Genomic DNA, 19894 nt, shown 5'->3' on the forward strand with positions numbered 1-19894 from the left:
AGTAGAGCTGATGCAGACAAAGAGTTAAATAAGTTAAGGAAGAGTTGAACCAAGCAAGCTCATTTTGGCTGCTATACAGAGATACATTTTTTTGATTTACAATGTGGCTGATTTACACTTCTGGCTTTAAACATGGCTACAGACTTTAAATCAGATTTCCACCAGTAGCTGTTCTAAGTTCTGCATCGAAACAAAAACTCCAAGATTATGAAGAACTGCACTCACACAATTAAATAATCATGCTGATAGAGGTGGTTAACTTTCAGACTACAATGAAATGCAGACCAGTGGTTGGAGATGGTACAAAAGTTTGGCATCTCGTCAGAAAATTGATTGGAGCTTGAGAGAACAGGTGCACTGCTATGCATGGGAAGACGCCAGCTGGACAGATGGAGAAACTTTGTTGTGTGAGTGTTGTGTGTGTGTGTATGTGTGTAGGGGGAGGAATCAGTGTCCATTACAAAACCTGAGGACTGGAAGTAACTCACAGAACCAGCCACTGTGGCACAAGCTCAAAGCCACAGATTACTTTGAGTGCATGTACATGTGTATAAAGGGGGTGTGTGTTTGTGTCAGCCAGAAAGAGAAACAGTGATTCCACAAGGATGCACCACTTGTAATAACACCCACTCGCAAACAGTCATGCATACGCAAATGCACAGACATCAATCCGACACCATTAAGTGTCAACTTCAAAACTTCAAAGCCAAAGTTAAAGTTTAGGAGAGTAGCTCTGGCTCGCCTTGCTTATGAAAGCAAAGCAAAAAGTTTTGTATTCCCCGAATTCTCCACTTTCCTTTGTCTCTGCTTGATGCAAATTGACAGACGGAAGGAATGAATGAAATAAATACCACACAAACAAAGGAGAGGGAGGACGTGAAACAACCAGAGGACAAAGAAAAGAAAGAGAGAGAGGGAGGTAGAGAACGGAAACATCACACATCAAAGATCTTCCATCATCTCTTGGGGCACTCTACGGCGAGAAGAAAACAAAATTGCTATCTGCCCCCCTCTATCTCACTCTCTTCCTCTCCTCTCAGTTTATTTGGTCTCTTTTCTTCTTTGCCTGTCTCTCCAGTAGAACCTGACTGTGGGAGTTGTTGCCTCAAGTCCTTTGGAGTTGAAAGTCTTTAAGAGATCTGTCACCCAACCCAACCTTCTAACTTCAAACAAGAGATGGAGAAATGAGATAGAAAAGGTAGAAGAATGAAGAGAGATGAGGTGATCTGAGATCGGAGGGTGGCAGGGCAGAGAGATGACAGTGAGGGAAAGAGGGAGGGTGGAGATGAAAGAAAGAGAGGGAGAAAAGAGAGAGAGAGTTGAGGAAAATTAATCATGGAAGAAAAGACTTTTACAAGAAAGTGGAAGAGGAAGAGAACTGGAAGGAAATGTGAGGAAGGCTTAAAGCTACAATCTTTTTTTACACTGAAATATGTGCCTAAAATTCAGAGAACTCTTGGAAACAACAAAAACAATGGAGGGAAGTGTGAAGTCATATCATATAAGTCACATTTTGGGAAGTGCACTTATTTGCCGTTTTAGCCGAGTTAGTAGTGGATATTGATGTGGTCCAAAGGTGAAAAAAATCTGCTTCCCAACATCTGTAAAGCTCATAAACCAGAACTTGTCGTTTTTACACTTCATTTTTTGAAAAGATTAAATAAATGAGATACAACATGTTGGTACCTCCTGTCCCATGGTTGGAAATGTGACACTCACGGTTGGAAACAGGAAACCAGCAGTGGTGTATATGTTGTTTTTGGGCAAATTACATTATGACCTTTTGTGTCATTTTTCTTGGGAGGACGGTCTCCTCAACAGAGTTATGAAGCATAAGACCAACTGCCCAGCTCTGTCTTATGTTGTGTACCAAGATGTACATCATAAAAAGGGAACAGTGTAGGACAATTTACTTTAAAAATTAAACTGACTCTGTAGTTATTAATGGTTAAAAAAGTAATTACATTACTCTATGAATTATTACTCTATGAAAAGTAATTCCTTACAATACTCATTACATTACTTTGTTACTCGGCTAACCTTTGTAAAGGTGACATCCACAGAGCCACCACACCCACATATCATATCTTCAGTATTTAACACATGAAAAATCAGAGTCAATTGTGTTTCAACAAGCAGCCTCCTTAAAACTCTGAACTCTGAACAAAACACAGGTGACTGTGAAGCGCCCCCGTAGCCCAGTGGTTACTGTGCATGCTAAAAGTCCCTGGTTTGATTCCAGCCAGGGACCTGTGTTTCATGTAATACCCATTTCTCACATTTCCTGTCTGCCTCTTTACTGCCCACTATCCACTAAATGCAAATATGCCCCCCCAAACGACCTTTAAAAAAAACCAAAACACAGATGACTCCTGCAGACTAAGACACAACATGTAGAGAATACAACTTTGGAGTTATCAAGAGTATTGGACTGCATTCAACTGTGCAGATGTCCCTAAGTCACGTATGGGGACGAGCAGACAAAGAAAGGAAAGATGCCCATAAACATGAGGTTATTCTTAGCCTGTAATGTGGGCGCAGAGAGAGAGAGAGAGGGAAAGAGGGAAGTAAAAGAGGCGGAGGGAGTGCTATAGGGCCTGTTGAACAGAGATTGATGAGCATTGGAAACAAGGTGACTTTAAGGAGGGGTGGGGAGGAGGAGCCAAGGAAGGAATGGGAAAGTTTCTGTAAAGGCAAAGTGAAAGCAGAGGTATAAAATGAAAGGACTGGATTGGTTTGGGGGGGGGGGATTGGATGGTAGGGTACCAAATGAACCTGGAAATGATCAAATTTTGACAAAGGAAAGGTAGAGGGACATCAGCGTAACTATAGGCTTTGTATCATTCCTTTCAATTCAATAACCTAAATGTTATGTTTGTCAGTAGCATTATTGTGCAAAGATGCTAATATCTCATATGTGAAAGCAGTAGACATATTCAAATCAATGATCAATGATTTGGTTTATAAAAACATACTCTCAAATATTATGTTCTAAATTATTGTGGGAGCTGCATCTTTCCACTTTTTTTTATTAATGTTTAATTCAATTTTTACAAGGCATTAGATTTAGTTCTAAAGCTTTGGAAGCACAACACAGGTTTTAGAGTCAGAGCTATGTTTAAAAACTCAACTTTAAAGGAGTAGTTCTTTTTCGGGGGAAAGCTTATTTACTATGGTCAGTTAGCTTAGCACAAAAACTGGAAATTCGGGAGAAACAGCTAGCCTGGCTCTGTCCAGTGATAACAAATTCAGCCTATCAGCACCTCAATTTGCGGTTTTATTGGATTTATGTGTGGAACTATTTCTTGGCACACTTGATGACGACAAGACTCCAGGATGTTACTGCTAACGGGCTGCTGGCTATGGTTTCATATCTAGCGTACAGCCATGAGAGTGGTATCAATCTTCTTATCCAACTCTCAGCGAGAAAGTAAACAAGCAAATTTCCCAACATGTCAAACCCAAGATTCTCTTGAGTCAGTAGCTTTAAAGACATTGTCATTAGGTGACCTGACAGAGTAAGTGCAATTGAACCAAAAAGTGGGAAATAACAAAAATGTCTCCTAGTATGGTGGTAAGGTACGGTTTGTTTACTTCTTTTCACTTACTTTTTACCCATTCTCAATTTGTATTCTTTTTAAAATAAAACAACTTTATCTGTCACACGTTAAACAGCACATAAAAAGTGTTATTAGGGCAGCACAAATGACAGTCCCTTCACAATAAGCTAGAAATAAGCACCTAGTTGTCTACACTGCAATTAGCAGTGACACATACTGCAGTGCATGGTCAATGGGACATTCCAAACTGGGAGAAAGCAGCGCAAAAAACAGAATTCTGAGGCCTTGAATTTAAGCATTTTGTCTTTTTTAGCATCTGCACACACTCTATATGCTAACATGTGGTTCTACAAATTCTTCAAAGTCAGTAAAGGCATATCCAACACACATTATGGTTATAAATTGTTGTCTCGACAACAGCTCGACAAATACTGGTATCATTAAAGCAAAGGTTCTCCTCCTGTTCTATTTGTCTAGCCTCAGAAAAACTTCCAGCCTCCAGATTCATTAGCAAAACTGCTGTTTGCGAACACATAATTGCCATAAATCATCATCAACTCGGTGTCAACATGGAAACCATTATCATGTCAATTGGTGTAAGCACCCAAAATTGGTTGTCTGAGAACCTATAATTACAAAAATAGAAGAAACAATTAAAAGAGAGTGATAGCGTAGGAGCAGTTTCTGGTGGATGTGTGTGTATGTGTGTGTGCACACTGAATGTATTGTATGTGTGTGTGTACTTGAAGGTGACTATGTATTACCGGCTGGCAAAAGTGACTAATTAGAGTAGCAATTATACAGCCGCTCCCGGCAGAGACTAGGAGTCAACTGCCAAATGACCTCTCCAAAAGCTCATAATGGGCCACACACACACACACACACACACACACAGTCCCACATATGTACATGCACAAATACACACACACATGCTCTAATATCCACTGGGTTTTTAGGCTGCATGGAAATTTTTGTGAGACTGATCACATTGACTTTCCCACCCTGTTGGGTTTGTATTGTGTAGAGCAACAAGTGTGGAGAACAACATTGTGTAATACTGCTAATTTGAGGGCATCTCTGTGGTTAGTGGTCAAAGACAAGCTTATTCAACTGGAGGCCCACAGGCCAACTCTGCATATAGGCTAGACCTATTTGTGTTTTCTGATTTGTGAAAGTTAAAGAGAACTGGAGAATATTGAACGAATGTGGTGCAGGTTAACTGATGAAGATGAAGATAGAGAAGTAGACTGAAAAACAAGAAAGAGGGTTAATTGTTTACAGGAAATACTGTGATGAAGATAAATAAGAAAGATGGTTATTAATGTTTTTATAAATGTGATGTAGTGAAGTAAGAGATGTCAGAATCAACCAAATTATATGCCAAATGGCTGACATGATGTGTTGTAGAATACATTTGTTTTAAATATGTGTTTACTTTTGGGGCTATATCACAGCTAGAAAATGAAATCAAGAAAATGAAATTAAGCACTTGGCTTAATTACTTAAAGAATGCCTATTTATTTTCTTTTTAAATTCATGATCAGGGTATTTTTGCAATGTAGCAAAATAGAAGTTTTGAAAATGTGGCGTGCTGTGTACATACATAATGATTATGTATGTACAAGTGCACAAACATAATGTCTAGCCCCTAGACCCTTAGCTTTCTGACAATGTGGCTCCCTGAACAATACAGAACAGAATAGAATAGAATAGAATAGAACAGAACAGAACAGAACAGAATGCCTTTATTGTGCAAAGACGAGTTCACAAAGCCGTACAACAAAATTTGCTGTGCAGCTCCAGACATTGATTCACACATTCATCCATACATACGCTCCCTGTCCATGCAGGCAAGCCTCAACAAAGCAGACAAAAGCAGATAAAAAAATTTAAAAAGATAAAAATAAATAAGAGAAGCTTATGTGAAGTGCTGTTGCACCTATGAGATGTAAATGCAAGGTGTACAGATGTTATTGACATTCACAATTATTGCACAATTCCCCCAATTTTTAGTGTATCAGCTCTTCAGTGCTGTGGTGTGTAGTGTTATGAGGGGGGCAGCGTTTGTGGAGTTCAGTTCAGTGATAGCTTTCGGGTAAAAACTGTTTTTGAGCCTGGAAGTGCAGGCCTTTGAGGTAGCACCTTCCAGATGGGAGCAGAGAAAAGAGATGGTGAAAAGGATGTGTAACATGATTCAGGATGCTGTTGGCTCTACGGAGGCAGTGTGATCTGAATATGTCTTCTAGTGAGAGCAGGGGGAGTCCGATTATTTTCTGTGATGTGTTGATGACCCTCTGGAGAGCTTTCCTGTCTGCTGCTGAACAGTTGGCATACCATGTTGTGATGCAGTATGTCAAGACACTCTCTACAGAGCAGTGGTAGAAAGACTCAAGCAGCTTCACATACAGGATGGTTTTCTTAAGTGTCCTTAAAAAGTAGAGCCACTGTTGGGCCTTTGTTAAGCCTAGATTATAATCAGAACACCATTCAACCAGTTTGCAGACTCTGTCTCTGTAGGCTGTCCCCGTTTGAGATCATTTCCACCACTGTTGTGTCATCTGCAAATTTTATGATTGTGTTTGAGGGGTTATTGGGGTGCAGTCACATGTATAAAGGGAGTAGAGGATAGGACTGAACATGCAGCCTTGTAGCACACCAGTGCTGAGCATCAGACTTGGTGAGAGTTGGAGACTGAGTCTGACTGTCTGTGGGCGGTTGGATGGAAAGTCCTTGATCCACATGCACAGGGAGTCACTGAGACCCAGACCAAGCAGTCAGGTGAATAACGCTGGTCTAAGATGTGAGATATGGTTGGTGAATTTGTTGGTTAATCATGTTGCATCGGTTGGACCAAGTTTGTGTCCTATATTGTTTTTAATTTGAGTTGATCATTAAAATGTTGGATATAGTGGACAGCACATTTTGTTACATCAGCCTAAATTTATGATTATTTGTCATATCTGATGCTTTAATAATATTGAGGCTGCCAGATCTGTCTGATCACACTGGTCTAATGTCTCTAGAACATCTGTTTTCTTGGCTTAGACAGAAAAGCTTGGTTTTACATTCCGATTATCATATTTTATGACAATAACATAATCTGTGATGCCAAACTGTAGCCATAAACAGCTAGATGCCTGGCTTATTGCTTAATGTATATCCAACTATGTTGTGCACTACGTGTGACCTTATGCTCTTCACCACATTTCCATACATCATCTGCTGTAAATACCTACAACACATTATTTAATATTCAGATCAGTTGATTTTAAATTGTTATTGTACAAACTAGAAAAAAATATTTAGGTTGAAGCATTGAGAGTATGTAGGTGTTCAGTGTACATATATGCTAACATGTTGTGAACACACAAACACAGTTTGAGCAGTTTTCTAATTCTCTGCAAATGCTTGTGAGGGGCTCAGGAGGGGTGTTGATTTGTAGGACAGCAGTTAATTATCTTTCAGAAGTGCTCCTGATTACCTAACAAGTCTATCATAAACCAGGGACAGAAGGAGGGAACAAAGAAAACAAAAGCTCTAAGCTAATCAGAAGAAAGAAAAACAAGGTAAACAGAATGGTGAAAACCCAGCAGGAGGACATTTTCAGACTGCTATAAAATCTAATGGAAAACAAAAGATATTGAACGTGCAGTTACTGCAGAATGGTTTCATGTCTGCACTAAGTCAAATGGGCAGACACAATGTCTCCCCTTCATATGGTTAAACATCTCACCCACTGTGGTGCACATCTGCTTTTCCACCTCAACCTAGACACTTTGAATCTGCTTCTCAAAATGTTATTATTTTATAGTGCCACAAAAACAGCGAATAAAAAAGAAAATCCCTGCTACAATTTTACATTGATTTGCACTCTTTGTTGCAATGAAACCAGTTGTATGTACAAGATGGATAAGGACAGGACTTTGCTTACTGCTGCATATAAGAAATGGTAAATAGGGGACTTTTAAAGAAACAAACAAAAAAGGTCGTTGTGCCTACTTTGACAAACAACTCTACTTTTGATTCGTGTCATTTTTTACAGTCCAGCAGCACTGTCCATAATGATTGTGTTATGTGGACAATGCTGCATTTCAAGATGGAATTTAGGGTGTAATTACTTGCCTGACAGAGTTGTAATTTTATAAATGTATTTAAGTTTATTTTTTAAAATTAAATAAACACAAAAAACCTTTTTGTATTCTCTTCTCATTTCCCCTTGATATTCCTCTCTGCTTCTTTAAAACTGGGTGCTCAAGTCATGGAGTTTGTGTCTGAAAAAACTCTATTGTACAACATCAGTCTGCCAGCACGCATCCTGTCATTTTCTTTCCTAGCTGTCTAAATCATAAACTACAAACTTGCACAAACACATTTCCTCCATAATTTCTAGTTTTAGGAACACTCTGGCCCATTTAAGATTTTATGTATCCAAGGGCCCCCAAAGCATTTTGCTTTAAATCTGTTAGCAAATAGAAAATATTCAGTAACAGAAAATGGGATTACTTTAATTCACCCCTGATCCCCTGTTGAAGACAAGCATGGTATCACTGCACTGAAATAAATGTACCTTTAGGCTACATTTAGAGCAAAACACATGGACTAAGCAGTCCAATTCATGGCTATGTTTGGGTGAAATGATGGTCATAATGAGCAGACATTAAGTTGATAAAACATTGTCCATGGATGTTGGCTGCTTTGCAGAGAACTACTCTGCATTTAACTTATTACTGTAGCTCACCTGTATATAGTAAATCCATATGAACTAACTGGCTTTTCATTTTCTTCTTAACATCCCAATTGATAATATTTGTGTTATATTTTAAAGAGTCACATTAGCCAGAGGAAAACCAAGTAAAAGTAATGATCTGCTTGTTTTGCAGTTTTGAAGACACAGGCTGATGTGAAGCACTGCAGGTGTGTGTGTGTGTCTCGTGGGGCATCTTCATTGCCCAGCAGGGAGACTGTGAGAAATAATGAAGAAGTGACTGGGATGGCCTTTCCATTCTCAAATTTATTCTTGAGTGGCAGAAGAAAATGAGGATTACTTTTACTTGTTTTAATACACCTTTCCTGCATGAAGAAATATCACTGCTTAGATACAAGTTGAGTAGTTCAGAGGCACTATGAGTCTCGCTAGGTCTGACCAGTACCAGCCCAATTTAACTGCTGATGTGGGAATGTGTGGGTGTGGTTTTTCCACCACTTGGGACAATGTGTTAGAGGTCGTGCACATATAATGATGACTGATGCATTAGACTTAAGACATAGGATTTTATTGTACTTCACACCATTTATGTAACCATTTATTTGCCTTTCCCTTTTAAGAAGTATGTAACATCTGCATATGGAATTACACACCCTGAAAAAATGTAAGTCTCATCCCCTGCTCATCAAAACATCTCATGCAGTCGAGAATGGTTGAATAAACTTCCCACGTCCCAAAGGAAGGTTTCTTTGGTGTCTCTGCTGAGTCCATGGTGGTGGGCAGTGGCAAGTGCAGACATGGTATGTAGGAGGTAAAAATGCTGATTCCCTGTAAGGCCTGAATTCATTATTGATGCATGCATGACGCTGGATTTATTTGTTGCATCGGGCTAGCAGACTCAGTGAGTCACTGTTTCCCAGAGCCACTCAGTGGATACTGGATATCAGTACATGTTACTTTAAATACAACAGTACGCATCGCAATGGAGGAAAAGATTGTGACAGAGACGGAAGGTGGATGTCTGGATGAGGGAGAAGAGTATAGTAACAGAGAGAAAGAGAGAGAGAGGAGATCGTGAAACAACAGCAATCTCAGCAGCAGTAGAAAAAAGAAAAAAGTAAAACATGATCCCAAAGGTTTAAACTGTCAGTACAAACCAAGTAGTGGTAAAAGTTGTCACAGACCTTTAGCAGAGCGGTGGAAGGAGATAGACTGGGGAGAAACATTGTGCCATCTCACCTACTGCCACAATACATCCATCACACGCCTCCTCTTGATTACCTAAACCTTGACAACGCGTATACCACCGATACTCCTACACCAAATTTACCAGCCCTCCACCAGGCTCACTTATTCCTCCGCCTCTCCGTCTCTATCTCTTCTTCAATCCATCTCTCTTTCTCATCCTTTTCTCTTACCACACTTAAGGTCAGGGTGGGATGTGCACAATAAATCTTCACTGCAGATTCTGACAGCCACCCTCAATCCAGGAAGTGCTTTACCCAGTCGGAGGCAAGAGCTGCGCTGCACATAAACTTTCCTTCTTAAAAACTATTTGGGTAGGCAGAAAGTCTGGGAGGAGAGTTTGGGAGTGTTATTTGGCCAGAAAGTAAGACAAATTGGTGGGGACAAAAGGCAAAAAAAGTGAAAAGGAGGAAAGAGCCGATGGTAAAGGGAGAGATTCGCTGGATGAAGAAGGGATTCGGTGAACCCATCTGGTCCAGATTAATATGATGAATGGTGCCGAACAGCAACTTTTACTGAGCTGTTATTTTCTTTTATTTGGGTTTTGTGCACCCTTTTACCACAAAGTGATATCAAAGGTCTCCCATTTATAAGATTCTCACACACAAACACCTACTCACATACTGAGGGTACAAAAATGTGTGAACATGCACAAAACTGCTGAACATCGGACATACATGGACTTACCTACACATAAAATACACACAAAGACCTATACACTCACACAGGACAGGACTTGAACTGACTAGAGACTTGAAACTGAAAGAAATTAACTAAAGTTTAAGTTGTAAAATCCTAGAACAACAAAAAATGAATATGAAACATCTTGAGTATGTGTCATATTAGGCCTGTTCCTTGAAAGGACTAAGTTGTGTCGTATTTATGTAACAGGCACTATAAATGACATCATTTAATGGTCAGCATTCAAGAAGCCTTAAGACTTACAATTGCCACCAGTTTGGTAATGGAGAGTTGTGACTTCAACTTTTCTTTAAGACCTGCCTTTACAAGATTTCAGACTTGACTTGGAGGTGCCCTGACAGACTAGAGATGTAACTTCTCACTTGCTATTACAAGACCTGGGACTTGACTTGGACTTGTCTTGAAGTACTTCAGACTTCACTGGAGACGAGATGCCCTGAAGGACTTTTATGTAACTTGACTTGGACTTGTCTTGAAGGACTTGGGATTTGACTTAAGAGTTTCTATTACATACTTCAGAATTGACTTGGACTTGCCCTTGTAAAAGCTTGAAACCTGACCTGAGACTTGCTACTTGAAGACTTGAGACTTGGCTTGGATGTTCCCTGAGGGACTTTCACATAACTTGAGACTTGCTATCACAATACTCAAGACTTGACATGGACTTGTCCTTAAGGACTTGACTTAAGAGTTTCTATTCCAAGATTGAGACATGGCTTGGACTATCAACAAATGACTTCAGACTTGACATGGACTTAAAAACAGCTCTACTGGCTACAAATTTTGAAAATATATACAGTATATGCAAACACAAACCATCCACACTCGCTAACATATGGATAAACAATAAAACACACCACAATATACAACTACACAATCACCCATACTCTCTCTCCCACACACACACACACACACACACACACAGAAACCTACACATAGTCACTGTCAGCGAGGTTATAAAAGCCATTGCTCCTCCATCCTGTCACTTTGTGGCCTCTCCAGCACCATCTCCACCTATCTAAGATCTACAGTACCTCCCACTCTCATGAAGGGGAGATAATATTATCCAGAGATGGAGGGATGTGAACGAAATAAAAATGATGGAAAACTGCATGGAACAGGGGTTTCGGAAAGTGCGTTTGTAATAAAGGCTGATTTCATTTGTGAAGCAGACTGTGATGGCGGAGGTTGAGAGACGCCTCTGCAGAATATTATAAGAGAACATAATGTTGTTGGTGATGAATGAGTGATATCATACCGAGAGGATTGCATCGACAAAACATGCCTGCTCCGATTACACGTACTGAGTTATTATTTTGCATATTATATTGTCTCCCTACACCCTGTGTGACTGTATCGATCCCACGTCCACCTATCATCCTGAGTGTGTACGTGTGTGTTGCTCGCCGAATCTAACAGCCAGATTGCATTATGAGTCATATCAGCAGTTAAGAAGTACGACTGTTATTGTTCCATTATTTTCTGCTTGTCTTATATTTCTGTTTCTTCCAGCTACTCTACCCCTGCCCAGTTATATACTGGCATGTGTCTCCTCCAGTGGGAAACCATTTCTGTCAGTTCTTCCCTTTGTTGCCTCCATCTCCATCTTCTCTTCACCTATTTTTCCTCTTTCGATCTCTATCCCCTGAGGTGTTTCTCTTTCACCTACACTGTCTATCCCTTTTTTCGTTTCCTTACTTCCGCTGTCCTCTCTTTCTACCCTTTCATCTTTCCATGGTTATTGATTCCTGCTGTCAATGAAATCCTCAACCTGAATACAAACAAGGCCATTTGCATCACCGCAAATCGATATTAAAAAAAAAAATCCAGGCGCCGCTACTCTGCTGTTCACAATAAAAATCCACAGTTTCTATGTGAATATGTGCGGTGTGAGTAGCTGAGAGAAGGTGGACACGGTGATGTCGGCTGTATTTCAGGGGGGGGGGATTTTGACACAGAGGAATTGTATGCTCCACTTGGTGTAATTTTACAGGTAGAGTGGCATGGATGATCGTGTTCAAAGACCAATGTAAGTCCCCCTCTCGCTCCCGAGGTGAAGCTAGACAATGGTCACAGTATTTGTGAGTAAAGCTGTGAGATCTTAGCCCTGAGCCGGGTAAACAGAGAGATCTTAGTCCTTACCCAGAGCTAGATGGTGGTGAAGAACACACACAAACACCAAATCTGCAGGAGCTTATTGCATTGAAAAAAGTGGGGAAAGTAAAATTGTGTGTATGTGCATGTATGCATGAAGGAAGGGGGGCTCAGGTGGACAGACAAGACAAGAATTGGGGTTGAAACTGTCTGTATAAAGCTCAAGTCTGCATGCATTTCAGAGAGACAGGAAGACCTTGTGTATGTGTGTGTGCGTATGTGTGTGTGTGTGTGTTCCCATCATGCTCTTTGGAGCCAGTTGGTGCAGGGGAGCTCTAAATTTAGCAGGCTCTTTAGTAAGAGTCATCTATCATTCAACACGACCCCTCCCATGAGGAGGGAAATGCTGTGTGTGTATGTGTGTGTGTGTGTTTTACAGAGAGACCGTGAAAGAAAGTAACAGCAACACATATAAGGTAAGAGACAGAAACCTACTAATTTTTTGCATGGGCACAAAGGCTTTTCCTCGTTCCTCTGTTAATGCTGGACACAACCTACTGGGTTCTCTAAAATATAGAAATGGAAAAAAAAATATTTGTCTGCTGTAAAGCTCATAGATGGAGGAAAAAATGAACCCAAAAACTCAGTTTTTAACAAGTGGGGCACTACTGTTGTTTGATGTTTAAGGATCAAGACAAGAGAAAAACACAAATCCTGATTTTTGGCTATTGTGGATTTGGATTTGGAATCAGTTAAATGCCTCAAATTTTAAAATGGATAATACTATGCCATTTATTTTACTGATCTGCATGATACCATGTTGGTGGATCAAAACTACACCCCCCTCATTTGCATATTAATTTGGTACAAAATTGGAGACAGCTGCATGCGCTATTATTCAAGCTTGTGGTGATGGTCCGTGCTCCTCGTAGCAGGTCTGGGCCTGAAAGACAGCTAGTGTGTGAGAATGCACTATGCCTCCCTCTTTCACAATTTCATTCCTCTCTGAGCAAGACAGATGTGCACTGCCACCATTTCTTGCAAACACCACACAACCTTTTTTTCCACTTCATAATTAGACAACATAATTTCATAACCTCATCAGGTAGTATGGTCCCTAAACATCACCCAGTTTACTAACAAGGAATTTCTGATGACAGCACTCAACAGCAGCACATCAGCAATTTGAAAATGCCAGATGCTCAGCGTTCAAATTGTGCTCAGGAGATGTTTGTTTTGAAAATATGCCTGAACCAGTTAGGAGGCAACTGTTAGAGAAGATCATGCCAAGTGGTTGGCAAAAAATCTGCTTTTCTACATCTTTTATTTTTATGACTGAAAATATATTCAGGCATTGTTGACATGTACAGTGAATGTGAGCGCACACTTTGAAATTTGCTTACTACTTTTACACCCACATATAAAGATGGGGATGGGAGTATATAAATCAATGGTGACTGACAAATGTGCTGCTTGAACTAGTATAATAAACCTTAATTTACTTTAATAACATGGTGCTGAGGTCCATGATCTTGAAAATCACTCATGTTTCAATTCATATAGTTTAACCAGAAAATACCCCAAACTAGACGGAATATTTAATTCAATTCAATTTTATTTATATAGTGCCAAATCATAACAAAAGTTATCCATTTAAAAGGAAATACTGTAATTGTTAGAACTTGACATGTTTCTTGAGAAAATAAATGTTGAGGTTAGGCTAAAAAGTATAAAATAAACCCTCTGAGTTGCTAAGTTTAGTATTTTCCTATTTTACCCTAATTTTAAGCTACACTAGTCCATATTTTTATATGAACAACTGGTCAAATGACTACTTGTAGTGTGAAAGGTGTCTTGTGTAGTGATGAACTCAGACTCATTGTTTTGGTTTTACAGCTCACAACTAACCAACAACTTCATCAGCAAGAAGCTGTAACAAACCCGCTACATGTTACCTGCTAAACACAGCACACAGTTAGTAACTAGCTGGTAAACAAATTGGAGCATTTAGCGGCTTAAGAGCCAGATATTTCCCTCAGGAGCCACAAAAGAGATAAAAGGAGAGTCAATATTGGATTTACATTTGTCAGGAAGCCAGCAACATTACTCCAAATGAATGCTAATCTCACTTATTAATTTAAGGTGATAATGGAAAAAGGTGATAATGGAAAAATGGAAAAGTACAGCAACCAGAAGACAAACTGTCCCTTAAAGCATAGACAATGATTTTCTACAGTTCTTTTAAATTGCCTGGATAAACATGAAGTACAGTATGTATGACTTTAAACATTCCCACATATTGTCTCATTGCTTCACCTTACCTGAGCCCATTGACGACAGGCTTGCTTTTAAACCTGTCATATGTATATGGTCACTGATTCAATTTTATATGTCCCATGGCTCTCCACGTGTGAAATCAGAGAAGGTCCCCCGAGTGTTTGCTTGATTGCTTTCCTGGAAAAATAAGTGTTTTCCATGGGGTAGCCAAAGGTAATGATGTCACTTCCACATTCAATTTCGACTCCCGGTGGAAACATCATTTAGATCTCAATTATCCCAGTGGTTTTTTTCTTGCTCTTTTTGCAGCTGAAAGGCTCGAGGTGACTTCTCATTGATTTTCTCCCCTCGCCAAAGTCCATCTACCCCGTCAGATGAGGACACAATGCTGGCTTTGTTCTGACTGTACGCTGAGCATTTCCATTTATCTCTCTACGTGGGACACATTATCAAACTCTTTGGAAACATCGGAGCAATGGAGTGCCGCTGACAACTAATATTGGGAAACCTCAAACAAAAATTCTACCTTTTATGGTCCTAATAGTCCAGTCATATATCCCATCAGCATTTAATGGACTACTGCACAGTGGTTGAAAATGTGGACTCAAAAATGTTCATTCATTTGATTCACCAATGCAAATGGTGGTTTAGGATGGTGTGATTAGTCAAAACATTTATGGTGGAAGTGTTATAAAGGTTAACTTACTGGTGGAAATTACTAGAACTCCTCTAAGTGATTGCATGGTCAAAAAACTAATTTACTAAATATTGACCAATTTACATAAAAACCTGGGTCATGGGAACTTTGCACTAAAATGTTCCAATAGGCTTTGATTACTTTGTAAAACAGTGAAACACAGTATGCTGATCAGAGGCATGCATCTGTATAAGTTACACTGCTTGGATCACTCTCATTATGTGGACATTTCTAGATTTTCCTAGTCTGTCATCTACAAGTTCAACTCTTAGCAGAAGTTTTCCTCCTCAGTCAGCTGTGGAGAGCAGTGACCACAGGAACACCACTGGTTTGAGTTATGTTCTGTATCATGTATCTTGTGGGACAGTCCTCTTACTGTCTTTCTGCCTTTGCTTTCATTTTTCATTCTTTCCTTCTCTGATTTATCTTCTTGTCTGTGTACTCCAGTTCAAATACATATGGTTGACCATCAAAGTAAATGACTCACAACTCCTTTTAATATGGTCCACTGGATAACCATCTATTGCACTTAACATTTTTATTGAATTTCTTTACAAGACAATGACTGAAACACATCTCCTGTCAGTTGCTGCTGTTTCTCTTGCATATCCACTTGCTGGCAAGTTTCCTCAGAAGCAGATCCCCTATGCAGTTAGCTGAAACTAATCCAGAGAACTTCTCTTTGTGTTTACTTATTTGGACCCAAAGGCTTGCATTGCTTGCCCCCGTTTGCTTTTCCCAAATCTCTATAATGGAGGTGAAGAGTGCAAAGTTAGAATAGCATATAGTCAGAGCGGCAACAATTATAGGAGAAAGACTCAGGTTGATGTGTACTGGGATTTCCCTTGAAGCTGGAAGAGTTTAAGGAACTCTGTTTTGAATAAAAGTCAAAAATGTGATGTGATGATTCTGACAGCTGCCTGAAGTGCATCCTTTATATAAAGTGTAGATGATTAAGTCTGTAAAGATGCTACCAACCAACAACTTCATTTACTACCCTTTAAAATATTAACTGGTTTTGGCTGACACATTGAGATGGTGAGTTTTATTTCTCTAGATCAATGGAATAATAAAGTCTCACTCGCAGTTAACACACTATGGAAGAACTAAAGTCTGAGTCTGGATGTTTAACTTTAGTGTGTGAGTCACTCTTTCAAGCAGCCTGTGAATTTTCCTGGACACCTGCACATGCCAAAGGCTATTTTTTGGACTGTGTAGACTCAATCTAATTTTCTACACAGTTATAACACACAAAGAGGCTCATTCAGTTCTGGCTAATGCTGAAAACATTTTCAAGATTGACAGTCTTCTTTGAGATGCTTGAATGAAAGTCTGCATTTAAAGAATATGAAACCATGCACAAAAGACATGTTTAATACAAGCTCAAAGCAAAGCTCTTCAATGAAGTCAATAAAAACCTCAGGCCATCTCTCTCAACAATGCCCACAGCACAGATAGCAAAGCTTAAAAATACTGAATCACGCTCAACACAATAGGCCTATAAGCATTAAGCCATGCTGCCTCAAACTACTCTGTCTGTTGTTAACAGATAGTACACTCATTTTTTCAGCAGGTAAAACCAATATCTGCAACCATCTCTTCCCCCGTTCCAGTCATTATGTAGTGACTCGCAATGCCTGATTGGATTGTATGAGAAATTAATTGGACTTCGGTGATAAACCAATGTAAAGAGAGGAGGAGATTCTTCTGTGGCAGGGTTTTTGGGTTGGAGGTATTGGGAAGTTCATTTTGTTAAAAAGACATTAGCAGATGAGGAGGAAGTGGCAAGAAGGCGAGAGGAGATAGCGACTTAATGAAAGTTTCCTTTCATGCCCCTCGGTTTCAGAGACAACTATTAACAAGAAGGAGGAAGATGAGAGACATAAGACCAGAGAAGGAGATTCAAAAGTGCTCAGGAAACTCTACAGTTTAACAACTTTAGTGCAGCTTGCTACAAAGATGTATGGGGAGCCGGCATGGTCCGTTGAAACTTTTATCACCTAGAGGTAATAAATGAAAAAAAATCACCAAGCTGAGATCAATTTAGATAAGACTACAAAATTAACTAACTACCTAAATCTTTTTATTAACGATCAAAAACTGTAAAAACTCCAGCCAAACTCTTTATTTAAATCTTCAATTACGTGGAATTCCATCCAATATAGCATCGGAAGAAACCAGCTGTGATGTGTTGCATTTTAATATTGGTAAGTTGCGTTTTATGACTCCTTCCAATTATTGCAAATAAACAAGCCCATTAAGTAGCAAATGTCCCTGCTGGTCTCCAAACTGGATTCAACTTTGTGTGCATTTAGGAGACAGTTAGCAGTCGAGCTGGATGGCTTTACAACATTAAAACAGCAAGAGGTAGCTATTTCCTCCAGTGCAAACAGCTAAATTACACATTACAGAAAAAAATGTAAAGGCTGATGGAATCACTTCTAGGGATGTGTATTTCAAGCTATTATCTTAACTGATGTAAAGGATGTTCTAACAATCAATACAGTTAATTGTTAAAAAATGATGCACAACACAAAGTCTACATTTTTCCCCACTGTTGTGCCCTCTATAAAAACAAAATAATGCCTTCACTTAAAATTGAGGAACACTTTTGTCACTATTCATCGAATGGCAAAACAAGTTTGAAATATTAAGTGAACCAAATGATGCTGCACAACTGTCACGCTTCATTTGAGGACATTAATTAAAATGGGACTAAACATGCTGGGCAGATATAGCACTTCAAACAAAGTGTAATGCATTTTTATTGTATTAACAAAAGGGCTGTAGCTGTAAATAGCTGTAGCTGAACATATTGAACAGAAATGAGTTTACACCAATCTCTCTGCAACAGACTTCAGTCTTACTGGTTTTACTTAAGATGATAAGGCTGCCTCAGCTACATGATAGGGGTAAGTTGAGTGCTGCTTGTGAGCACAGCAAAACAGTTTTTTCATGGAGCGCGATGGGAGAGAGGCGCTCGTTTATTGTGCATGTGGTCAGCACACACACTTTTAACTCCATCTCATTCAACAGATAAAAGCACCACCTGGTGATGCAACCTTCTACTACATCAAAACCTGACAATGTTACATCGCAAATCCTTCATCTTCTATGCTGGTTAATACATTTTTAATCAATTCAATTATAGCCATAGTTAAACTGATGAACAGATTATTGATTAATCATTGACATCCCTAATCACTTCTAACGTATTTATCCCCTTTAGTAAAGTAGTGAAGAGAAAGCCTTTGACTGATGAGGCAAAGATCTCCTGTATAAAAGGAAGAAGTGTGGATCTGTGAGAAACGTGGATTAATCTTTAAAAGGTGATGTTTTTAAAAAAAAAACACACCAAAAAACAGACAAGTGACTGATGCTCTGTGGGAAATTCTGTCTAAATTCCTCTGGATGATGCCTCACACACGCCATGTGTAGTCGGGAGGTTGATGTATGACCTCTTTCATGCTCTTCCCCCAATCAAGACCAGTGATCTGTCTGATCAAATTAGCCCTGGGTGCTGCATCTGGATGTCCAGGCTCAGCTGTGCGTCTCTTTCCTAAATCACATGTCCTTGCTGGGTGAGCGCGGGGTCTTGCGAGTCGAGGTGACCTGTCTGACTTTAAGACGGCATCCTTGATCAACAGACAGCTGCTGTCTACACACACACATACGCACATGTCCCTGGAGCAAGCGTATTTCTGCCTATGGACTTGTTTGATATCCTGTTTGTTCAAGTATCCATCACTTAAAATATTTGGTGTATGACATACCATGAAATATGTCTAGTCTTGCCTCACTTATATCAACATTTCTGTACTAAATAAAAGCTCCTAAAATAATGTTTCTAATTCTGATTCCCTGCTGGGAAACTGTGTTTTATTTCTGGATATATTAGATTGCTTAGAGAAATATTTCTATGACGTGCCAGACACTGAAATGGCAGAGCAGAAAAAGAAAAGCTTTAGCTGTAAAAAAAAATCAAGTGTACATGTCCATGGCAAATATTTATTGAGGAGTCACTAAATTAATTAAAAACTGCATGGCTATTAGGTAGAGTGGTATGAGTGTTCTCAAAATTAATTGGTGTTAATTAAAGTTTAGGTGAGAGGAGAGAGGTAAGAGGATTTCTAGTGCAACCAAGCACCAAATAGAAATACGTACTGTCTGCTGTACGTGTCTTAACATCAGCATTTTACCTGCTCCAGTTTCCAGTGGAACTCGGCAGGTCTGAAGGTGTCCACCTGAGTGAAATCTCTCCTCAATAGGAACACCAGGCGGCAGTTATGGACATACAGCGAGTAGTGATGACGGTTCATTTCTGTAAGAGGGAGGGAGAAAGAAGAATAATCACCAGGGACCAAATCACCACGCCTACTCACTGTCAGGTGAAGCCAATCTGACATCCGGCTTTATGAAACCTCACGAAACCCGCACAGCACTGTTGGTGCTGTGTTCACAAAAATTAAAGATAGTTCAGTGATGAGGATAGTGTAGGCTGTGATATTAACTTTCATTTGAATATCCAATCAACTAGTTGTGATTATACATGGAGAAAATATTTGCATGTATACATTATACATTTTCACGTATCCAGTTTTGTACTTAGGAGTG

The 19894-nt window shown here is 39.5% G+C and overlaps 1 protein-coding gene across 2 annotated transcripts in view; it reads right to left on the minus strand.

Moving 5' to 3' along the window:
* Positions 1-19894, minus strand: part of LOC121898483 (calsyntenin-2-like) — a 206710-nt gene that overhangs the window by 36838 nt on the left and 149978 nt on the right. For both annotated transcript variants that reach the window (XM_042413577.1, XM_042413578.1), the window contains exon 8: positions 19480-19601. In XM_042413577.1, coding sequence (XP_042269511.1) covers positions 19480-19601 — 122 coding nt within the window. The remainder of the gene's footprint in view (positions 1-19479; positions 19602-19894) is intronic.

This window comes from Thunnus maccoyii, chromosome 6, assembly GCF_910596095.1.
Source record: "Thunnus maccoyii chromosome 6, fThuMac1.1, whole genome shotgun sequence".
Taxonomy (NCBI): Eukaryota; Metazoa; Chordata; class Actinopteri; order Scombriformes; family Scombridae; genus Thunnus; species Thunnus maccoyii.